Source organism: Lissotriton helveticus, chromosome 6 (genome assembly GCF_964261635.1).
Source record: "Lissotriton helveticus chromosome 6, aLisHel1.1, whole genome shotgun sequence".
NCBI lineage: Eukaryota > Metazoa > Chordata > Amphibia > Caudata > Salamandridae > Lissotriton > Lissotriton helveticus.
The window spans coordinates 1,443,456,223-1,443,479,862 of NC_136067.1; the positions used below are offsets into that span (position 1 = coordinate 1,443,456,223).

Below are 23,640 nucleotides of genomic sequence, written 5' to 3' on the forward strand. Positions count from 1 at the left end.
TGCCCGGAGGCGTCCAAGCGCTAGGATTGCTGGCAAATTTGAACAGAAAATTAAAACCTGTTGACACAGAAAGAAAAGGAAATTTATTTATTAAACAAAAAAGTTTTCAGATGTTTTCTAAAGGAAGTCAGATATGGGTTAGACCTTAGTTGAAGGGGTAGGCTGTTCCATAGCTTAGCAGCGTTCAAGGAAAAAGAACGGCCTCCTGATCTAGCCCGGTTGACTTTGGGCACCATAGCCAGGAAGGCACTAGCCGACCGCAGCTGTCTGCTAGGGAGATACGGGGTAATTAAGGGACGAGTGATTAAAGGGCCAGTTGACCAAAATGACTGATGGGCAATACAGAGGGATTTAAAAGCAATCCTGTCTCTCACAGGAAGCCAGTGCAGTTTTGTCAGTCCGGGTCTAGCGGAGGACCTACGAGGAATTTGAAGTAGAGTTCGGGCTGCACAATTTTGGATCACTTGTAGCTTCCGCAGAGTGAAGTCAGGGGCTCCCAAATAGAGAGCATTTCCAAAATCCAACCTGGAATGGATCAGTGCCTGTACAACAATCTGCCTAGCCTGGAAAGGTAGTAAGGGGAGGATCTTCCTCAGCAATCTAATAATACCAAAGCAAGTGGCCGACAGCTTAACAGCCTGGTGGTCTAACGTTAAATCCTTGTCCAGCCAAATGCCCAAGCTCTTAATAGTTTCCTTTGGAACTGGGGGGGAGCCCAGGCACGCCGGCCAGATGGAATTCAGCGAGGATGGAGCTGAGCGTCCAAGTATCATAACCTCTGTCTTGCTCCCGTTAAGTTTGAGACAAGACAGGGTCATCCAACTGTGCACTTCGCTCAGACAACCAACCAGGTCCACTGTGGCCAGGGAATTCTCAGCCCGAGTCAAAGAGACCACCAACTGGGCATCGTCCGCGTAGGTAACGATCTTGATACCATATGGGCGGACGATACCTGCCAGCGGCCTCATATAGACATTGAACAATGTCGGGCTGAGCGAGGTGCCCTGCGGGACTCCACAGACCAACGGTTTGCTGGTGGAGGTGATGTTTTTCTCGAAAACCTGAAATGTTCTGTTGGACAAGAATGACCTAAGCCACTTCAGCGCTCCTCCTTGGATCCCGATATCATGGAGGCGCTGCAACAAGATCTCGTGGTTCACAGTGTCAAAAGCGGCACTCAGATCGAGGAGGATGAACAGAAGAAAAATTTGAATGATAGTATCATACCAATGGATAAGAGGGCTCGATGAACGTAAGTATATATTGTATATCTGTTTTTGTGAAATAAAAACATCAGACCTAAAAATTGCTTCTTCCCCACTAATACAGCGCAGTCCTGCAGCCAAGAGATGCTGCCATCTGACTTTGAAACCCTTTGAGCAGAGCATATCTACAGGGTTTTAAAACGAAACATCTTCCTGAATTTTGTTGAAAAACACCTATAATAATAAAGAAAGTTTTTTAAAATAAAATATATGAATTCATACTTTGAGACGTTTTGGAACGAAACATCCATTTTGAGTTTTGGGAACAGGCAATAAAGCTGTAAAAATATTTCTAGATGTTGAATGAGTTTTAATCTGGTGCTTTTTCTGTTCAACAACCATTTTTACTTTGTCAGCGCATAATGTGCACTGTGACCTGCACTGATCAAATATGTGCTGTTTGTTAAACACTGCTGGTTAAATTATAACTTTTCTCCGTTCAGTGTTCACGAAGAAATGCTATTAGTCAGATAGCATGTGGATTTAGCATGTTTTTGCTAATCTTTAATATGGCGTTTAACAGTGCAAAACGTATAGTTTCAAAAGCTGCAATTTTAGCATTGACACAAGCATGACACAGCCACCATATGAGGCCTTAATGTCTGTGTATATATACATATTCACTGAAAAAACCATAGGTTTCACACACGTTATAGTTAGGAATTAGCATTTTAAAAACCTTTGAAATTCACTGAAAAAAACCATAGGTTTCACACCAGTCATAGTTAGCTGGTCCTTTTACTCATACAAAACCTTTGCAATTCCCCCGTTATAGTTAGTTGCACTCACTATAACTCGCGCGCCCTCAATCCACTGCTGATGATGTCACATATTACATCATTCATGACATGGTCAATGACATCACTGATGTCATCTCAAATGACATCACTGATGACATCATCCAGTGAATGTGATTTGCTTTGATATTTAAATATGTATTATAAATACACTACTTTGCATTGAAGAATGAGTGGATATGTAAATATAAATGTGTGGATGGTGGATTTAGTAACAGTGTTATTGATTGTTTCCTTGACTAATTTGTAGAGTCTCACTATATATAATGTGTAGTTATTTAACTGTGTTAAAGTCTTTATTGCTTTGACTTAATTGGTATATTAAAGACTATATTTGTTATTGGTTTCTTAACTGAGTATTTGTATGGGTAAATGAATGTCTATGTGGTTTGGTGGGGGGTGTGTAATTGCCTAAAAATTTGTGAATAGTTTATTCACTAGGTAAATGAGGTTAAGACTACATGTTATAACACTTGTTTCAGAGAGTGTATATTTTTATCGGTGTGGTGGGGATGAAATATGTCTCTCAATAGTATATCTCCATTAAATTTGAAAAAAAGCAGTGTATGTTACAGTTATATCTAATTAAGTGAGCCTAAGACTTAGTGATTGTATGAGTCACTGTATGGATAACTGTATATTTGTAATAGTCATTTTATAACACACTAAGTGTGTGTTACTATCTATATGAATAGATGAAGTGGTGTTTGTATAAGTGTGTAGGTGAGTAAATGTAAGTATGATCCATTGTTTGCATAAATCAATAAGATGTTTTTATAAGTGAATACAATGTGTGCTGGTGTGAATGTTGAAATAGGTGTATAAGTATATTTGTTAGTGTTCTGATAATTATTCACTGCATATAACACTAAATTTATAGGTAGTGATTAGATATGTGTATAGATCTATGATTCACTGAGTGGGTGTTTAGAAAATACTATTGGTGTGTCAATGGTTTGAAATAGGGCACTTTCTATTTTACAGTGAGTGAAAAATATTATACTAGTGTGTGATGAGGTGTATTTCATTGTCACATGGATGATGTCATCAGTGATGTCACAGACCATGTCATGAATGATGTAATATGTGACACCATCAGCAGTGGATTGCGGGCGCACGAGTTATAGTGAGTACAACTAACTATAACGGGGGAATTTCAAAGGTTTTGTATGAGTAAAATGACCAGCTAATTATAACTGGTGTGAAACCTATGTTTTTTTCAGTGAATTTCAAAGGTTTTTAAAATGCTAATTCCTAACTATAACGTGTGTAAAACCTATGGTTTTTTCAGTGAATTTCAAAGGTTTTTTAAATGGTAATTCCTAATTATAACGTGGCTGAAACCTATGGTTTTTTCAGTGAATTTCAATGGTTTTGTAAATGATAATCTTTAAATGTATTAATTGTAATATTTTTTATACTGATTTACTACATTATTTTAAATTATTTATTTTTAGATATTTTATTTTCTTAAATTACATTACATATTTTTAATATAAATTGAAAAAAAAATGTTTTTACACCTCTCTGCAACGCAGCCCCCTGGCGCATTTGCCGAGGGGGAACTAATTCCCCTTGCATACTGGGGATCCCTGGGGGCCAACTAGCCCACCAGGAATCTCCAGTATGCACCAGGGGGCTGCATTGCAGAGAGGTGTAATGAGGCCACACCCTTTTTTACAACTCTCTTCAGCGCAGCCCCCGGGCGCGTTTGCAGAGGGGGAACTAATTCCCCTTGCATACTAGGGGTCCCTGGGGGCCAACTAGCCCACCTGGAACCTCCAGTATGCGCCAGGGGGCTGCATTGCAGAGAGGTGTAATGAGGCTATGCCCCTTTTTACACCTCTCTGCAACGCAGCCCCCTGGCGCGTTTGCAGAGGGGGAACTAATTCCCCTTGCATACTGGGGGTCCCTGGGGGCCAACTAGCTCACCAGGAGCCTCCAGTATGCGCCAGGGGGCTGCGTTGCATTGCCCCGGGGGGTGGCGGTCCCTGGGGCAGTGTGAGGGGGATTCTTTATCACTATGTCCCGCGATTTGGTCCCCCCGGGGGGTAATTTAAAAAAAAACAGACCAGGTTTTAAAAAAAAATTTGGGGGCCTTGGGGGTCCTTGTGGGACCACCTGGGCAGGCCTAGGGGGTCAGGGTGTTTCTACCCTGCCCCCTCTTTGTGTTCTACATGTTTGTTTTTCTGATTTCTTGTGCCTCGGTCTACCGAGCACAAGATGGCTGCCAACACTTCCTGGTTTGAAGTGTTGAAAGCCAATGAGCATGCAGCTCGTGCTCGGAAAGGTTTAGAATTCAAAAAGGGGGCAGGGTAGAAGCACCCTGACCCCCTAGGCCTGCCCAGGGGGTCCCACAAGGACCCCAAGGCCCCCAAAAAAATTATTTTATTTTTTCAAAAAGCGCGGGGTGTGCGATTTTTGAAAAAAAATAAAAACATTTTTGGGGCCTTGGGGGTCCTTGTGGGACCCCCTGAGCAGGCCTAGGGGGTCAGGGTGCTTCTACCCTGCCCCTTTTTTGAAGTTCTACAAGTTTGTTTTTCTGCTTTCTTGTGCCTCAGTCTACCGAGGCACACGATGGCTGCCAACAATTTCTGTTTGGAGTGTTGACAGACAGTGGCAGCCAATCAGCATGCAGCTCGTGCACGCGAAGGTACGCGTACCGTACGCGTAAGGTGCGCGTACGGTGAGCGCACGGTGCACGCTTATAGATACATATATTTTTTCTATTTTGATTTTCTCAGGAACTACTGGAGGGATTTACACCGTTTAACCCCTTCCACGCTCATGACGAGCTGGGCTCGTCATGAAGTAGCCTCCTCGCACGCTCATGACGAGCCCAGCTCGTCATGATATGTGGGATTTACGATTTCTCAGCACAGCAGGGAAATATGCCGAGCATCCAAGAGGTTAAGCAAAAGCGTGATCTGCGAACCAGACTCTACCATTTTGCCAAATTTCTTGTAATTCCGTTCAGCAGTTCGGGCTGTAGCCGTGTCTAAAGGTCCTATGGAAAATAACATGGGGAAAACACATTTTGGGACCCCCCTTTTTTCTCAGCCTCCCCTTGATGAATCCCCCCAAAACTTTCAGGGAAGGAGCGGAGCGGAGCGGGTCATCTTCTTTGAGAAATTTGCGAAGATTCGTCAACCGGCGCCAAAGTTATTCCCAATAGAAAGTTGCGGATTTCCTATGGAAACTAGGTCCTAACTATAACTACCTACTGGCGACCGCCAGTAGGTAATTAATATATATATATATATATATATATATATATATATATACATATGTGTATATACATATGTGTATATATATTACATTACCTAGTTATAGTTAGGACCTATTATCCATAGGAAATCCACAAAATTCTATTTGGAATAACTTTGGCACCGGTTAACGAATCTTCGCGCAATTCTCAAAACTGGTGGCCCTATCCGGTCCACTCCTATCCTGTAAGTCTCGGGGTGATTTGTGAAGCGGGGGCTGAGAAAAAAGGGGGGTCTCCAAACTTGTTTTCCCAATGCAAATTTCCATAGGAACCGTTAATCATGGCTACAGCCCGAACTGCTGAACGGAATTACACCAAATTTGGCAAAGAGTTTGGTTCACACTCGTGCCTTTTGGTTAAATGGTGTAAATCCGTTTAGTAGTTCCTGAGAAAATTAAAAGTAAAATCATAGATATATCTATGGCCACGCAGGATCCACTCACCCTGCCGAGCACGAGCTGTATTCTAATTGGATGTCAACACTCCAAACCAGGAAGTGTTGGCAACCATCTTGTGCCTCGGTAGAACCGAGGCACAAGAAACCTATATATAAAAAGGGGAAAAACGCAAAAAGGGGGCAGGGTAGAAACACCCTGACCCAATAGGCCTGCTCAGGGGGTCCCACAAGGACCCCCAGGGCCCCAAAAAAAGATTTTTTTTTAAATCGGCAAAATCCACGCAGGGTGTTTGGATCTTGCAGATAAAAAAAACAAAGCGCGGGCTCCCACGCTTCGATGCTAATTAGCCCCCGGGGGGCCAAATCCCAGGGGCATGTTGATAAAAAGTGTGGGTGGGCCCAATATCCCCCACACTGCCCCGGGGACCACCACCCCAGGGGCAAAAGCATGTAGATTTGCTGGGGGCACATGGCCCCAAAAAAAGATTTTTTTTTAAATCAGCAAAATCCACGCAGGGTGTTTGGATCTTGCAGATAAAAAAAAACAAAGCGCGGGCTCCTACGCTTAATAGTATGATTTTGGGGGCCTTAAGCCCCGTTGACGGCCACCCCCTGGGGCTCAACGTAATTGACATTGCGGGGGGCACAGTGCCCCCCGCAGCCCCAGGGACCGCCACCCCCGGGCCTTAATATTATTATGTTGGAGGGTCTCTAAGGCCCCCCCGAGCCCCGGGGACTACCACCCCCAGGGCTCAACTTCATTGAGATTGCGGGGGGCACACAGCCCCGGGAACCGCCACCCCGGGGCTTATTTTTCATTTTAAAAAAGCCCTGTGTGGGGGGGCCTTAATATTATAATGTTGGGGGGCCTTTAAGGCCCCCCGAGCCCCAGGGACTGCCACCCCCGGGGTTCAACTTCATTGAGATTGCGGGGGGGCACACAGCCCCCCGCAGCCCTGGGAACCGCCACCCCGGGGCTTATTTTTCATTTTAAGAAAGCCCTGTGTGGGGGAGCTTGAACCCCCCCCCACATGCCATGGGGTCCGCCACCTCCCTGGGGCTCTAAATATTAAAATGTGGGGGTCCATGATGGACCCCAAGCCCCGGGGACCACCACCTCCCCAGGACTTTGAAGATGTTGGGGGGGCAGCGCGGCCCCCCTCCTGGAGCCTTGTAATGGGCCTGGGGACCGCCACCCTCCAGGACCGTCTCCTGCAGTGTCCCGGGGTGCCCACCCCCAGGACACTTCTGTTTGCAATGACAGGTCGGGAGCCTCGCAGCTCTCACCCTGTCATTGCAAACTGCTTTGCTTCATTGAAGAGAGTGCTTTTCCACATGGGGAGCTGCATGTTAGCTGCTCCCCATGTGGAAAAGCAATGCCGGCTCCCGCAGGAGGCGAGGAACCGGCTGGGATCGCGGGGGGATTGGGGACCCCCCATGGTCTCCAACAAAGAGGGCCAGTCCCGGGGATGGGGTCCCCGGGGCTGCAAGTGGCACCCCTCTCCAAATAAAAAAAAAAAGAGGCAGGCCGGCCCCGGGAGATGGGGTCCCCAGGGCCATAATAGGCCAGTGGTGGGGGCCACGCGGCCCCCCTCCAAAAATGTTTTTAGAAAACAATGGCCAGGCCAGAAGTGGCCCGGAACGGGTGGCCACGCGCCCCCCTCCCAAATTATAAATAACATTTAAAAAAAAAAGAGAAAGGTCGGCCCCGGAGGATGGGGTCCCCGGGGCCATAAATGGCCAGAGGTGGGGGACCACGCAGCCCCCCTCCAAATTATTTTTAAAAAGTGGCCATGCCCCGGGGGATGGGGTCCCCGGGGGGATTATGACCTCGGAAGGGAGGCCACGCGGCCCCCTTCCTGAATTTTAAGATTTTAAAAAATAAATTAGGAGGCAGGCCCTGGGTGATGGGGTCCCCAGGGCCATAAAATGAGAAAAAGAAGGGGAGCTACACAGCAGCTCTTCTTAAAAAAAAAAAGAAAAGACCAGCATTGCGCCGAGGCCACGACCCCTTCTTGGAGCACTCTGCAAACGCGCCCCCTGGCGCGTTTGCAGAGGGGGAACAAATTCCCCTTGAATACTGGGGGTCCCTGGAAGCCAACTAGCCCACCAGGAACCTCCAGGATGCGCCAGGCGGCTGCGTTGCAGAGAGGCCACGTCTCTTTTTACACCTCTCTGCAACGCAGCTCTGTGGCGCTTACTGGAGGTAGCTGGTGGCCTAGTTGCACCCCAGGGACCCTCAGTATTCAAGGGGAGTTAATCCCCCACGGGGCGCGGTTGCACAGTGGTGAAGGGAGGGGGCGGGGCCTGAGTTCACAGTGTGCAAACACACCCTGTGGCATGGTTTAAGTTGGGGAAATAATTCCTTGTCAATCCTGAGGGTCCCTGAGGGCAAAGTAGCCCACCAGGTACCTCCAGTAAGCGCCAGGGAGTTGCGTTGCAGAGTATTGTAAAAAGGGGCGTGGCCTATGGACACCTCTCTGCAACGCAGCCCCCTGGCATATACTGGAGGTACCTGGTGGGCTAGTTGGCCCCCAGGGACCCACAGGATTGAGGAAGAATGAATTTTCTAACTTAAAACACGCCACAGGGCGTGTTTGCAGGCATGTCACCTCAGGCCACGCCCCCTTCCTTCAGCACTGTGCAAACGCGCCCCATGGCATGGTTTAAGTTGGGGAATTAATTCTCTTTCAAAACTGAGGGTCCCTGAGGGCCAAATAGCCCAACAGGTATCTCCAGTATGTGCCAGGGAGCTGCGTTGCAGACAGGTGTTCAGAGGCCATGCCCCTTTTTACACCTCTCTGAAATGCAGCTCTTTGGCGCTTATTGGAGGTACTTAGTGTGCTAGTTTGACCCAAGGGGCCCTTGGGATTGAAGGGGACTTAATTTCTCAACTTAGAACTGCCACTGGGTGCGTTTACACAGTGGTGAAGGGAGGGGATGGGACCTGAGGTGATGTGTGCAAACAGCCCACCAGGTGCTTCCAGGAAGTGCCACTGCTCTGCGTTGCAGAGAGGTGGTGCAGGCCGTGCCCCTTTTTACATGTCTCTGCTACTCGGCTCTGTGGCGCTTACTGGGTGTACCTAGTGGGCTAGTTGGGCTCTAGGGACCCTCAGGAGTGAAGGGGAATTATTTCCCTAAGTTAAAACGGGCCAGAGGGCGTGTTTGCACATTGTTGAAGGGAAGGGATGGTGTAGGAAAGTGGCTCTATATATACTGGACCGAAGTAAAATCAGCCAAACTACAAATTCCGATTTACTCACCTGTTATCAGGAGAGACCTCAGTGCTGCATCTTTTAGCCCAGTACTGATTCTGAAAAGTAATTTAAACCGTACTTACCAGTAACTTGAATTTCCTTCCATAGGATATCATTGCCTGGTTTCACTTGGAAATTCTTCTAAGTTTGGAGTTTTGGAACTTACAAGTATTTTTCTAAAACCAGCTGCACTACGAATTCCGATTTACTCACCTGTTATCAGGAGAGAGCTCAGTGCTGCATCTTTGAGCCCAGAACAGATCCTGAAAAGTAATTCTAACCGTACTTACCAGTAACTTGAATTTCCTTCCTTAGGCTAACATTGACTTGTTTCACTTGGAAATTCTTCTAAGTGTGGAGTTTTGGAACTTTATAATATTCCTCTAAAATCAGCCGAACTATGAATTCCAATTTACTCACCTGTTATCAGGAGAGAGCTCAGTGCTGCATATTGAGGCCAGTGCTGATCCTTAAAAGTAATTCTAACCATACTTACCAGTAACTAGAATTTCCTTCCATAGGATATAATCACCTGCTTTTTGCTGAAAAAGTTTCTAAGTGTCGATTTTTGAAACTTACAAATATTCCTCTAAAATCAGTTGGATTCCGATTTACGCACCTGTTATCAGGAGGGACCTCCGTGCTGCATCTTTGAGCCCAGTACTGATCCTGAAAAGTAATTCAAACCATACTTACCAGTAACTTGAATTTCCTTCCATAGGGTAAAATTGACTGGTTTCACTTGGACATTCTTCTACGTGTGGAGTTTTGGAACTTTAAAATATTCACCTAAAATCATCCGAACAACCAATTCCGATTTACTCACCTGTTATCAGGAGAGAACCCAGTGCTGCATCTTTTAGCCTAGCACTGACCTTGAAAAGTAATTCTAACCGTACTTACCAGTAACTTGTATTTCCTTCCATAGGAATCCATTGTCTGGTTTTCACCAGAAAAGTTTCTAAGTGTTGATTTCCCCAAACTACAAATATTCCTTAAAAATCGCCTGTATGACTTAAACGCATTCTTTCAACTGTTTACAGGAGGTGCACCAGTGCTGGATCCAGGATCCACGACTGAGTAAGAAAAAGTAACAATAACACTACTTACCTGCTACTGAATTTCCTCCCGTAGGATAACATTGGTGATTCTATGTGAAAAAGTTTTTGTGTCAACTTTTAAAATACAATTAATATTCCTTAAAAATCACTTCTGTAACCAAAATGCTTTTACTCAACTGTTTACAGGAGATGTCCTAGGACTGAATCTAGGATCCAGTCCTGTGGTCAGAAAATTAATCCATAAAGTAACTAATTGCATTTAACCAGAAATTCACATTGAGCTCAATATTGCATTGTGTTTGAAATTGTGTTTCCCATTGCAACAACTGTAACTACTGTACTTAAAAGTCTATTTGCAAAGTATTTAAACTAAAGTAATTCATTCTGAGAAAGTATATTTTGTATTGTAATGTATAATGTAATTATAATGTAATTAAAAAAATAAAATATCTAAAAATAAATAGTTTTAAAAAATGTAGTAACTCAGTACTAAAAAAAGAAATATAACAATTAATACATTTAAAAATTGTCATTTACAAAACCTTTCAAATTCACTGAAAAAAACATAGGTTTCAGACATGTTATAGTTAGGAATTAGCATTTAAAAAAACTTAGAAATTTACTGAAAAAAGCATAGGTTTTACGGGTGTTATAGTTAGCTGGACATTTTACTCATACAAAACCATTCAAATTCCTCAGTTATAGTTAGTTGTACTAACTATAACTCGCGTGCCCGCAATCTACTGCTGATGATGTCACATATTATATCATTCATGACATGGTCAGTGACCTGTGACATTGTCAATTAAGTTCACAGTTATGAATATGGTTTTATAATGATCTATTTTTGTATTTATAGATGCCCCTGATGAAGGGAAGTAATTTCCCGAAATGCATTTGGATGTTTTATTAAAAACATGTCAAGTGGAACCCTACATGGAATTCTGTGCTTTAATGAAATAACTACGCTTACAAGATTGAGTAAAATGAATTGATAATGAATGAAGTGTAAACAGATTAAAAAGCATGATGAAATAAGGATTAAATTAAGAGTACATTTCAAGAAATTGATACATTGGATTCTAACCATGAGTGTGGCAGTGCAGCCTGGTGGAATCAGAAAAAGGTTCCTGTGGTAAAATTGTTAACGTCACAGTGCATTGAGACGAAGCTTGAAGCAGGTTTTGCATGCCGATAAATCACTACGGCCAAAGAATATTGATTAAATATGGATGACAAGGTGTACTTCTCTTTTCTCATGAACTCATCAGTCTTATAATAGTCTGCCATATGGAGGCGCTGTTCGTCTAATTTAGGGATGAGTGTAACAACAATTGTTTATTAATGAAATAAGCATTTACAATTACTAGCACTTGCTGCCCAAGGGAACTTATTTCTCCTTGTTACACCAGCCTCAGGCAGGCGCACCACTTTGGTGCATATTCATGTCTACATCTATTTGTAAATATGGGTTTGTGTCAAAATCCATGGTGGGTTCACAAGAATGCCCCTGCACCACCCATGAAATGCTCACCTGTGACACAGGACGCAAGCTGTACCTCCCTGATGAGGTCTAAGTAGGTCGAACCAGTCTGGGGTTTCTTGTCTTCCTATTCAGCGGGAACTTGGCCTGTCTGTTTGGTCTTAATTGTTCCAAGTGGAGCAGGATCAGAGCTGAATCCTGTCTGACAAGGTGTGGTAGTGTTTTTCTGGGTTTATATTTCCGTGAAATAAATAACAATGACGAATAATGAGGTTTATTATGGATCCAATGCGCAAATGTTGAATTAAAATTAATGCAGTCGAAAACTAATTTAGGGGCTGATTACGATGGAGGATTTTCCGCATCCTCCGGGCCGGCGGAAGCCACTGCCGGCCCGGAGGATGCGGAAAATCCTCTGCGGACCCACCAAAGACCCACCGCCAAATTAGGATGGCTGGTGGGTCTTGGTTTCAGTCCGCCGCTTTTCCGCCGCGGTCGGCTTACAACCGCGGCGGAAAAGCTCTAACATGTCTGGCGGTGTCTATCAGACACCGCCAGGCATATTAGGATGTCTGGAGTATTATGCCTTTCCACTGCGGCATTTCCGCCGTGGAAAGGCATACGGACTTTTGTTTGGGGGGCCGTTGCGGGCCCCCAGGGGTGAAGGGAGGGGTGCACATGGGGGGTACCTATGGTACCCCCCTGCATTTGTATGCAGAAATCAGCAGGCACCGCGCGGTGCCTGCCGCTTTCTGCATACAAATGCAATGTATGCATTTGTAACATTGCGTCAGGTGCAGCTTGAAGCCGCACCCGCCGCAATGTTACAAATAGAGGATGTGACCGCCAGGGTGGCAGTCACATCCTAATTGCACAGGAGGGAACTCCGCATGCCCATGCAGAGGTTCCCTCCCCTCGGTGATCGCGGACGGACTCAAGTCCTTCCGCGATCATAATGGACCCCTTCATATAATATATAGAAGTGTGTTTATTGGTGTCGTTTTCAGACCATTGCCCTATTTGATAACACAGATGCTGTTCTGATGCTGTTCTATCATTCACTGCTCTTCCCCTGACATCTCCTTCCCCATGCAACTCATGTCCTCACAATCTCTGCAGACAGGAGAGAAAATTATGTAATGGGGTTTTACAATGTGCATGTAGTGTAAATTTACTTTCTAGTGATCCTAACGGTGCCACTTCTTAGGACCTCTTCTGCTCTAGTTCAATTGCTGAGCATGATTGTACTTCTTTGAAATGTTTCATATTGCCTTGGACATTTCCGGATAGCAACAACACAGAAGATGCTCAATGATTTCTTAAAGTGGGTTAGTGCTTATGAACTTAGAAGTGACACTGAAAACTCGGATTTGCTGAATAATTTGTTACTTGTGATAATGCCATGGTGAGATTGCATTTTTCTAAAAGCAAAAATTGTGTATAAGAACCCTTGATTTGGTGGTTGGCCATGATTACTTTCCTTTTCTACCGGTGATGCTGGCTGATTTCTTTATGATTTGACTGTTCATTTGGGAGCTTAGAAATTATTTCTGATTCTTATTACTCTCTACAACTACATTTGAGCCTTCGTGGCATTTATTCTGAACCATTTGATTTTGAGGTTTTTGTAATAAAACCCTTTAACCTTTCCTCTGATCTAGAACTCGGTTATTGAGTGGTTGGTGTCTGTTACTTATGATTATTACTCTGCTAAATTGATGTTGAGGAGAGTGCCTTTTAACCCAATATCAAACATTGGATGGAACTAAATGTGGTAAATTCAGGGTGATTCAAATTTTGGGGTGTCTTAAATATTGGGTTTACGGGGTTCTGCTCCCACCGTGGCATGGTGGACAAAAAACGATTAACTGGCATCCTGCTCCTAACAATTACCCGCGGCAGCAAGCATGCCAACCATTACTTTTTTGTTTTCCTAGTGGGACTCTTTTCTGTCAGCCCAGCAGCTGGTAACTTTTATAGCATTTAAAATTCCACTAGCAGGTACCAGTGTGGTAAATTAATTCAACATGGGCCTACAATTCCAGCTCAGTTGATTATAGAGAAGTCAGGCCATATATGCTTCTCGGTGGATCTAGCGAGCAATGAGACCACAATGGGATTGAAATTATTTCCCAAATTTAGTTCAATTAGAATTTTAGTTTGTGAATTAAGCCATAGTAGGTTACAAGTATTTGTCGTTGTCACAACCTTATTGTTCTTTAGGAACCTTGATGGAATGTTCAGAGCTGGCCAGGCAATCAGACTGCTCACTTTTGTAGACTTTAACTGCTCATACAGGCCCGGAATATTCTGTGCTTCCAGCTCCTTGCTCCTCTGGCATGCCCTGCTTCATCTCATCTCCCTCTACACACTTTTAAATCAAGGTCTGCGAGGGAAAACAGTTTGTCCATCTGGCTACAGCTGTCCAAATCCAGCACTGTTGTATCATACGCTATTTGCATTGCATGTCATGCTGTGCCGGCGTCTCCCCTTCTATGCTTAAAGGTAATGTAAGTCCTAACAAACATTGAAAAGTAGGGGAAACAAGCTGACATGTCGCTTTATTTTTTGACAGGAATTTGGGCTTACCTTCCCCTTAAGCAAAGGATGTGACAGGTTGGTAAAGGACAGCACAGAGAGTGAGCAGCTTGTGTAGAAATGCCACTGCTCTGGGAAAGGAGGGGGTGCTAGTGGCTTTATCTCCCTTACCTACAGGGCAATAATGGCTGTTAACTACCTCGACCCCATTTGGGATCCTTTCCTAAAGTTTGGGCCCATAATTGTAAGGAGGATAGATAAAATATGTTCTAGCCTGTAGGAGTAGGCAACAATGCTTAAGTAATATGGATTGACAAAATAGGATCTTTCACTTAGGTTACCTTTAAGGGTACTGCCACATAAGTTATACCCTAAAATAATCCGTTATGTAGGGCTTGGTTGCATATTTCACTGAATTAACTTTAAGAACGATCAGGGAACCGAATAAAGATTGAATTGTGTGCATACGGTGCTGTTTACAAAAAAAGTTACCTTCACAAAGTATGAATCTGTACAAGTGGGATAATCAGGAAAAGACATAGCTTAATTACTTAAAAGTAGTTGTGTTCCCTCTTTTATGGCAACTGGTCTCGGATAGAATTAAGAATATTGGAATAATAACATAGTAATATAACATTGTAAACATGAAAAATAATGGCTAGTTTGTAGTAAATATAATGTTATGTTAGTTATCTTACACCAAGAATGTTTTTACATTTTTTTAAATTTGTATCATGATTTATATAGAACTTAGCAGATTTTAAAATGTCAGACTTCATACTTTGTTTAATCTGAAAACTGCTCAATTTACCACCTTTAGCCAACACAAAGGTTTTGTATTTATATGTATGCTTTTGTAAGAAAATTCTTCATAAGAGGCACCTGCCTTTTTCCTGCAGTGTTTACCGTGTAATTAATTCAATAGTCAGGCACAGTTATCTGTTAACAAAAAACATTTCTCTATCCCATTTCGTGAAGTTTTGCACTTGTAAAGGGCACACAAATATCCTTCTTCCTAAAGAATTACATTTGTGGGTTGTCTTATTGCAAAAACCTAATTGAATTATAAGGATCAAGAAGTGTATGAATATAAATGTGTCAAGTAAATCATGAATAATTGTAATGTTGTAAATCTTTATTAGTATACTGAGCTACAACATGTTTTATGCCCAGACAGTTGTCACATCCTCACTCATAATTATGTTTTCGAAGGTGGAGGCTGCAGTATCGGCTGCTAAAGATGCATTTCCGAAATGGTCATCCAAAAGCCCTCTAGAAAGATCTCACATCATGAACAAGCTGGCGGATCTTATTGAACAGCGGCTGGAAGAGTTTGCACAAGCTGAGTCAAGAGATCAGGGTAAGTGAGGATGAGCGCCAAGAAAATCAAAATCAAAAATGTGATGTAGGAACAGGTTGGAATAACTGTGTTATGGGATGCTGTAGGGTTGTAGCTAGTGGAGATCATACTAGCACCATACTGTATAGTCCTGACAGGATCCCAAATGAGCTTTTTAAATCCAACTTGGATCTCAATGCTCCCGACATGAATTATCTTTCAAATTTGATATTAAAGGGTATGAAGATCTAGCCTACCTGGCTCACCACAGCGATTACCCCAATTTATAAGAAAGGCAAACATAGCATCTCCAGTAACTACCGCCGATTAGTCTAATAGAGGGTTCTTAGAAGATTTTCTGCAGGCAAACACCAGTGCTTCTTTTGGACTGGACCAAGGAGAAATGCATAATCTCCAGGTTCCATGTGGGGTTCAGATGCGGCATTAGCACAGGTGATCAGACCTTCCGTTTCAATAGAATTTTTTGGAAGGTTGTAACAATCAACAGGGGTCAACTTTTTGTCGCTTTCATCGATCTCTGTGCTGCCTTTGATCTAGTCCCAAGAGCTCTTCTGTTGGAACTTTAGATAAGATGTGCATCGCCTTCAATCTATTGGCAATTCTTGTACGGTTACACAAATAAAATTACACAATGGAAGGTGGGGGAAGCAGGGCCAACCCACTGACACCATAAGGACATTGCAGGGGGTGAGGTAGGGCTGCATCCTTGCCCAAACCTTATTTTCGTTATGCTTAAATGGCATAGTGAATTGGCTGAATAGGGAGGCTGTTTCCCCCAAAGTCTCAGGCCAGCACGTACCCACTTTACTTCTTGTGGATGATATACAGCTGATTTCAAAATCATTTAAAGGCCTACGGCTGCTCCTGGATGAGTTTAACAATTCCTGTAACAAACGTGGGTTGGAGCTTAATAGCACAAAAACACATTTACAGCATTTAATCCTGCAAGAAGTAAGAAAATAAAGTGTAAGCTGTTTGCCAACAAAGATCCCATAGAACAGGCCTGCAACTTTGACTACCTGGGTCTATGATTAACTCCAAACTTGGACGGACCATGGAGGTCCAAAAATCAAATTTCTCTCAACTACACTACATCTTTAGACTATTGAAGGTCTTTAATTAAACTCACTCAAAAAGGGTTTCTCTAGCCAAAAGATTTATAATGTTAAAGTCTTGGGAGTGGCCTTATTCGGCTCAGAGATCTGGGGGTATGAAAAATTTAACATATTAACTGTAGCAGAAAACAGGTTTATCAGGTCCCTTTTTACACTTCCACAGAGCACCGCTTTGATCCCACTGTATCTTGATACTGCGTTTAGGCAGATCTCTAGGAAATCTGAGCTTAAGCAATTGAAATACAGGCTTCGTCTGCCCTAGGTGTATACCGTGAACCCTTAAGGGAACTTATGTCCTCCTCAGCCGTTTTGTGCTAAATGGGCACTAGCTCATCTGGGAGGGGAAAATTGCCCAGCCTGCAAAGGCCCCCAGAAGACATCCATCACCTCTGTTTTATCTGCACAACCTATGGCCTCCAGAGGAAGAAATTACTGTTACTGCTGAGCAGAGAACTGGGTGTCACGATGTACTTGGATGCAGCTAGGATTCTAAAAACAGATTGCTTCAAGCTGGTGACCTTTTCAGTGGTGAAATATCTATTGGCCTGTCTGGTTATGGCGATTGAAGTGGGCGTAGTTCGCGTATTAGCGCTAAGCATAGCTATGCGAAATGCACTTCGCACTACGCGAGCTTAGCGAACTGCATAGTGCACTGTGCAAAATGCAGTTCGCACTGATTGCACAGTGCCGAATGCTTGTCCACACTGTGCAATCAGTGCAAACTGCATCTTGCACAGTGCAAGCAATCGTTTTCTGTCGCTCGAGTAGATTTCTACTCGAGCTACAGCTTTTTCAATGCGGCCTGGTAGTTTCTCATCGCGAGCGGTAGAGAGCATACGTGACCACTCGCAATGAGAAGCCTGACCTCTCCGTGTGGAGAATCTCACCGGGAGGTTTATTTTCCACGCTCGCGATCGGCAACTTGATGCTACTGATTGCGAACGAGGAAAAAGTCTCGCAGGTACGTCATTTTGCTCGCTCGCGGTCGTCAACTTGACGTTGAGGATCACAGCAAGCAAAACATGACCGCTACACTGCGAATGTTTGCACTGTGCTATGTGAAATTCGCGTAGTGTGAAATAGCGCAAACTACGCTAGCGTAGCGTAGTACTTCACCCACGGTTTATCCTTACGGAAGAGCAGGATCTGCAATGAATCAATAAACCTATCCATAAACGATATGTGGGCCTGGAAATGGTTGTTTTTATTTGTTAGAATTCTCGTATTTACTCTTTTAGTTTTTATTCTCTGTTAGTGTGATTATACTTTACAATCTAGGATATTTATGCAAGGTAGAAGAAATATGGAATTTTATTGAGAACATGTGCACTGATGCCTTGTCCGTTATAAACATTCTGCATTGTTTGCGTAACTTTATGGGAATGAATAGGCCTAATCAAATGGAGAGGACCTTTATAGTATGCAGAGACACTGACTAAACTACCCAAGTTTCTGACCCCGCCGTTCTTATTCTGTATGACTTTTTATGACATCATGATTGACATTTGTATGTCATTTTAAAGTACATTTATGGTCTTGACAATCGAATAACCCTAAAGGAACTAAACTGAAAAGACCACAGGCAGCTTCAATTTCTGAGCCCTGACATCAGAAATATTGTCCATGCTAAATTTTGAAGGCAGAATATCAGTGATACTAAACATCAAGAACAAACATTAGAAACATTTATTGGCACATAACTAAGTCTAGATCTTCTATGCCCAACTTCACATATGTGTACGTATGAGGTACATAGATGTATGACGTTACAACGCATGCTAATACAACGCATGCCTTTACGACGCAAGTTTTACAACGCAAGTCATTACAGCGACTTGCGTTGGGGGGCGCTGGATAGTGAATAGATTACTTTACTATTCCAACTTCAGTCCCCGTGGATAGTAGGGAAGGTGTTGGAAACTATTCCCTATCCGAGAGCGCCCCCCAGCGCAAGTCGTTGTAAAAGTTGCGTTGCAATGGTTGCGTCGTAAAGGTACTTCGTTGTAACAGTTGCGTTGTAAAGGATGTTCCCCGAGGTGGATTGATAGGTTTCATTTTCCGATGCCCCGCCCACTTACATTTACATTTATGAGTTAGCATAATGTGTCTAACTAATGATGTATTCATTTATGCATTTACGTTTATATTCTCCATCTCACCTATTCATTTATGCGTGTGATGTTATTCAGTTTTCTTAGCTTAGCTTGTGTGCCACCATTTTGGGGTGCTTCTCTCTTCATGTGAGTCACACTCGCTCATTCCCCCTCTCGTAGGAATAGAAAAAACCCTGGACGCAGCAGTTTTCGTTTCTTAGCTAACTGTGACCTAAACTAATAACAAAAACCTAATCAGTAATGCTCTCATGCGCTGGAGATGCTGAGGCCCGGCTCCGCGGCCTTGGGCAGAGATAACTAAATGTTGCTATTGCAGGTGCAGATGCCTCTTGTGTGAGGCCATTGTTCGCCCTCTCCGGGGTCCAGTACTTTTCCAGTATGGGCGTGTTTTACTTTGCTATACCATGTTATAATGTATTGCTGTGATGAGATGAGTCAGTCCTCTCGACGCACTCCTAGGGGTGAGGTCGGACAGGGCCCTCTCATATGGGAGTTTGTGGCCTAATAAAATACTTTGTTTATTCTTCTCCACTGTCCGGCTGACTTCTTACTTGGTAATTATAGGTGAGTGCAGTAAGTCACTCGGGTGGATTTGAGCCACGCTTATCAGATGGCGCCCGAACAGGGACCCCGCGAAAAGGATCTTTCTCACCCATAAGTGGGTAGCAGAAGGCCGGGGACCCTCTGGTCGGCACGGTGGGTCCGGGTACCCATTTGATGCCGAGCTTGGTTCTCGCAGCGCTGCCTCACCCTGCTGATCGGGAGAGGTCCCGGTTCATGATCTTGCGCCGGGGTCCGGAAGGCGGAACTTTGGAGCTGACCGTGGTTGTCCCAGCAGCCGGCGGTGGAGAACGGTAGAGGTCAGTACCGTGTATAGAAGGTGAGTGGTCCGACTGTTGATTGAGGGAGCTGGGACGCTCCAAGAGACTGGTGTGTCTCCGAGACCGGCGTGTTTCTAGTAGTTGGAGGAGCCCGTGTGCTCCTGGGGCTAGTGTGCTCCGGGGAACTCAGAGTGCGAGTGGTGCTCTGACAGACTTGGCGGAGGCTGGGTGGACGTTTGATTGTGGTCATCCGACCGGGTGGTACTGCGGTCGAGGCGTGGCTCATTGCGGGCGGATTCTGGTACTCACCCGAATCCCTAGTGTGTGTGGTTTGTTGGGAGCGGGTCCCGGGTCTCCCGTAGTAAAGTGCGCAGCGATCTGTAGTGCCGCCCGGGTGGCGGATGTGTTCCCCAATCTCGAAACAGTGAGTGTACTGTTCGGTCTACGGTAGGGTCCAGGTTCCCCAGGACTAGGTCGACGGGCCTTGTCCCATTTTGGTAACACGTGTTTGGCAGGGATTTGATGCAAAGGAAGCGTCAACATATGTGTGTGTGTTTAGTAGTGATTGTGCGGTCTGGGTGTTGGTGAGAGGGTGAGTGTGAATTTTGTGTTGGTGTGTGATTAAGTGGGTGAAGATGCTGTGTTTCAGTAAGCTACGGTGCCTCGGGTGCTGCTGCGGCACCTCGGACACTAGATTGGCTGAGAGCCAACCCGCCCCAGTGGAGGGCTCACCTAATTTCGAGATGTATGTTAAACATGGATTGACTCCAATTTTGTTTAATACTTTGTGGCACAAGTATACCAAGAGTAATGTAGATTTGCAATGGCCGTTGACTGGTTCTTTCGATGTGGCAAAACTAGATTATTTGCAGGACAGATTATTTGCTAAGCGTAGCCGCCAGAGTATGTTCGATTCCTTGAGGATGTGGCAAAAAGAAGTAAGGGAACGACAGATGAGAGAGGAGAAGGTGGCTCAGAAGAGAACAGCGCAGACGATGGCACAAAAGGCGAGAGAACATACTAAGAAAGAGATTGAGATACACATCGAGCGCGCAGACAGACTTCATAGGTTACAGACGGATAAAAGCTATGTAGTAAGAGGGGAAGAGCAAGACGAGATGGAGGACATTTTGAATGTTCGGCCCCCTCCCCCGTATGCTCCGCAATCATTGTACCCCTTGTTGACAGGTTCTGCTTCCCCTGCGGTGGTTTCAGTTCCACAAATGGTTGCTCCTCCCTTGCTCGGCACCCCCACTTCCTCTGTGTCGCCCCTACTTTGTTGAAAGATGTTGAACAAGCATTGTCTTCTGTCACCTCTTCCGTGACCGCGCCCTTGGTTTCTTTCTTTGCGGCGAGCTCACCTGCCCCCTCTGTGATCTCTTCTGCACTTCCCACTGTTTCTGCTAGTGCTACCCCCCAAGGTGAGTTGACGACCCCAACTCGAGGTGCCGGAAGGGGGATACTGACCCAAGTACGTAAATTGCTTACACGCTCTACTGTTGGGTTGGATGAGAAAACGATAGTGGCTAATCAGGCTTGTCAGTGGGCTAGGAGTCCTATTTACGCACTAGAAGACATCTGGTCCACAATGAAGGATTATGAGCCTCTGATGCAGCAGCATGCTTTATGGCATATGTCAACGACGCTGATAGCGTTGTGGGAGCAGGGTTATGGTGGAACGGCGCCCCAGGTTTTTTATGACATTAAGGACAGAGCCTATAGGGCTAATACTAGTATGAGGGATGTGTTACAGAATCTGCAGATTTTGCTGGAATATAGAAATGAATTGCCGTCAGCAGGAGGGCCCTATTTATTTGGAGCGAAGTTCACCCTATTTTCCATCCTGAAGTGCCTGAAGTGGTAGACCCAGTATCTCATAATGTGACCAGAGCTCGTGTAGAGGCTCGTTTTCCAGGAACAGTGGGTATACACGCCTTGGAAACGGAGCGAGGTGTTGGCTCGGAAGGCACAGTTGCCCGACTCTAGAAAAAACCCGACTGCTTATTATAAAGAATTGACGGAAGCAGCTTCCTCGACTGTCATGACTTTAGCTGAGATAGAATTGTTCTTTGGATTGCTGGTCCCGGTGGATGTGTGGAGGCAGGTGAAGGGTACAGATAATTGGGAGGTACTTGGGAGGAATTTAAGGACTGGGATAAGGAATGGAAGCCAGGGGAAAAACCGAAACTTGAGATTTTAGCATTACCGGGGCGAATAATAAAATGTATGCACTCTCTTATTCCTCCAAAGAAGGTGGATTGGGATAAGTTGACTGCATGTAGACAAAAAAAGGACGAAGCGGTTTCGGATTTCTTCACTCGTTTCGAGGAAGCCTTTTTGTATTTTAGTGGTTGGGATCTCTCTCAGAATGGGGGCTTGCGACTTTTCGTGAATAGGTCTGTAACTAACTTGTTACCAGAAATAGCGGCTAGATTGCAGGCATCGGAGAGTACGTGGACGACCTCCAACCCCTCTGGTATTCTGAGTATGGCTCAGTATTATGAACATATAGAGAACGAGAACAAAGACAGACAGGAAAAGAAAGCCAAAGACTTGAAGACAAGGGTGCTGCTCCAGCAGGTGTCGAAGGGTCGAGGATGTGGAGCCCCACCTATGGTAGCGGGTCGAGGTGGAAGTAGTTATGGAAGGGGAGAGAAGAGAGAGAGTCTGGGGCCGAATCAGTGTGTGAACTGCAAAAAGGAGGGGCACTGGTGGAGAGATTGTCTGGAGCCTCGATCCAATGCTGGACCAGGTAGAGGTAGAGGTCATGGTGAATTTCACAGGGATGACAGACAGTTTGATGAAGGAAGTCGACCAGGGAGAAATTGCTTTCACAGAGAGAGGGATCGACAACATTTTCAAACTGAGGGTGACCATGACAGAGACAGACAGTACTACCACGACGCATATGCATTGGATGACATGACTGGCTTCTCCCATAACTAGGACAGCGTAGGACAGAGCATGGGACCAGTTTCTGTGGATGTTGATCAACGAGGACCCTATGTGACTGCGGATTTGTTGGGGTCTCCTCAGAAATTTTGGGTGGACACGGGTGCTATGAAAAGCACATTCTCAGGTCCCAGGGGCGGCTCTGTCTGGCAGGAATAATTTTTCCATTGGGTTCTCAGGTACTCCGGTAATTAGCCCCATTTCTAAGCCTCTTACACTTACGATTGGTCCTTTCACCGTTGACTCTCCTTTCCTTTTGACTTCGAATTGTGGCGAGAACTTGCTGGGTTTGGATTTGTTGAAGAGATTGTATTCCACTATTTACTGTTCTCCGGACTGTGTGTACGTCACTTTGGGTCCTACTGTCGCGCATGCGCAACAGTGCTTCTCAAAAGACGAGCCTCTTCCAGCTGAGTTTGTGGGGATTCCGGAGACTTTGTGGGCCAGTGGTGATACTGATGTGGGAAAGGTGGATATTGCCCCCGTATCCATCAAGGTTAAGATGGGAGCCCGATCGCCCCGAATACCACAGTATAAAATATCTAGGGATGGTGAAACAGCTTTGATACAAATAATACAGGATTTGATACGGTCAGGTGTAGTGGAGGAGACGGCCTCTAACATTTGTAATAGCCCCATTCTCCCGATTCTTAAAAGACCCTCTGCTGATGCAGGTGATGGTGCACCTGATGTTTATCATTTCGTGATTGATTTACGCCCCATTAATAAGGTGGTTGAACCCCAATATCCGGTGGTCTCTGACATTACAACGATTTTGACAATGATCCCTCCCACCGCCAGATATTTCTCTGTTTTTGATTTGAAAAATGCTTTCTTTAGTATCCCGGTACACCCTGACAGCCGTCATCTTTTCGGATTCTCATTGGCTGGCCGCAGCTTCAGATTTTGTAGAATTCCCCAAGGCTATACAGAGAGCCCCAGCATTTATAATCAGGCTTTGAAGTCTCAATTGGATGATTTGGAACTCCCTAAAGGCAATGTTTTATTGCAATATGTAGATGACTTTTTAATAGCATCTAACACCGAAGATGGGTGTCGAGATGCCACGGTTAAATTGTTGCACCATTTGACTCGAAATGGACACAAAGTGTCCCTTTCTAAATTTCAATACTGTCGACAGGAGGTTACCTACTTAGGTCATCTCCTATCGAAGGAGGGGAGGAGGTTGACACCGGAGCGCATCAAGGCGAT

General features: G+C 44.7%; 1 protein-coding gene across 1 annotated transcript in view; it reads left to right on the top strand.

The window, feature by feature from the left end:
• The window catches only part of ALDH8A1 (aldehyde dehydrogenase 8 family member A1), a 210,333-nt gene that overhangs the window by 35,211 nt on the left and 151,482 nt on the right, over window positions 1–23,640 (top strand). The window contains exon 2 of the mRNA XM_078649245.1: window positions 15,279–15,426. Within this exon, the coding sequence (XP_078505371.1) occupies window positions 15,279–15,426 (148 nt within the window). The remainder of the gene's footprint in view (window positions 1–15,278; window positions 15,427–23,640) is intronic.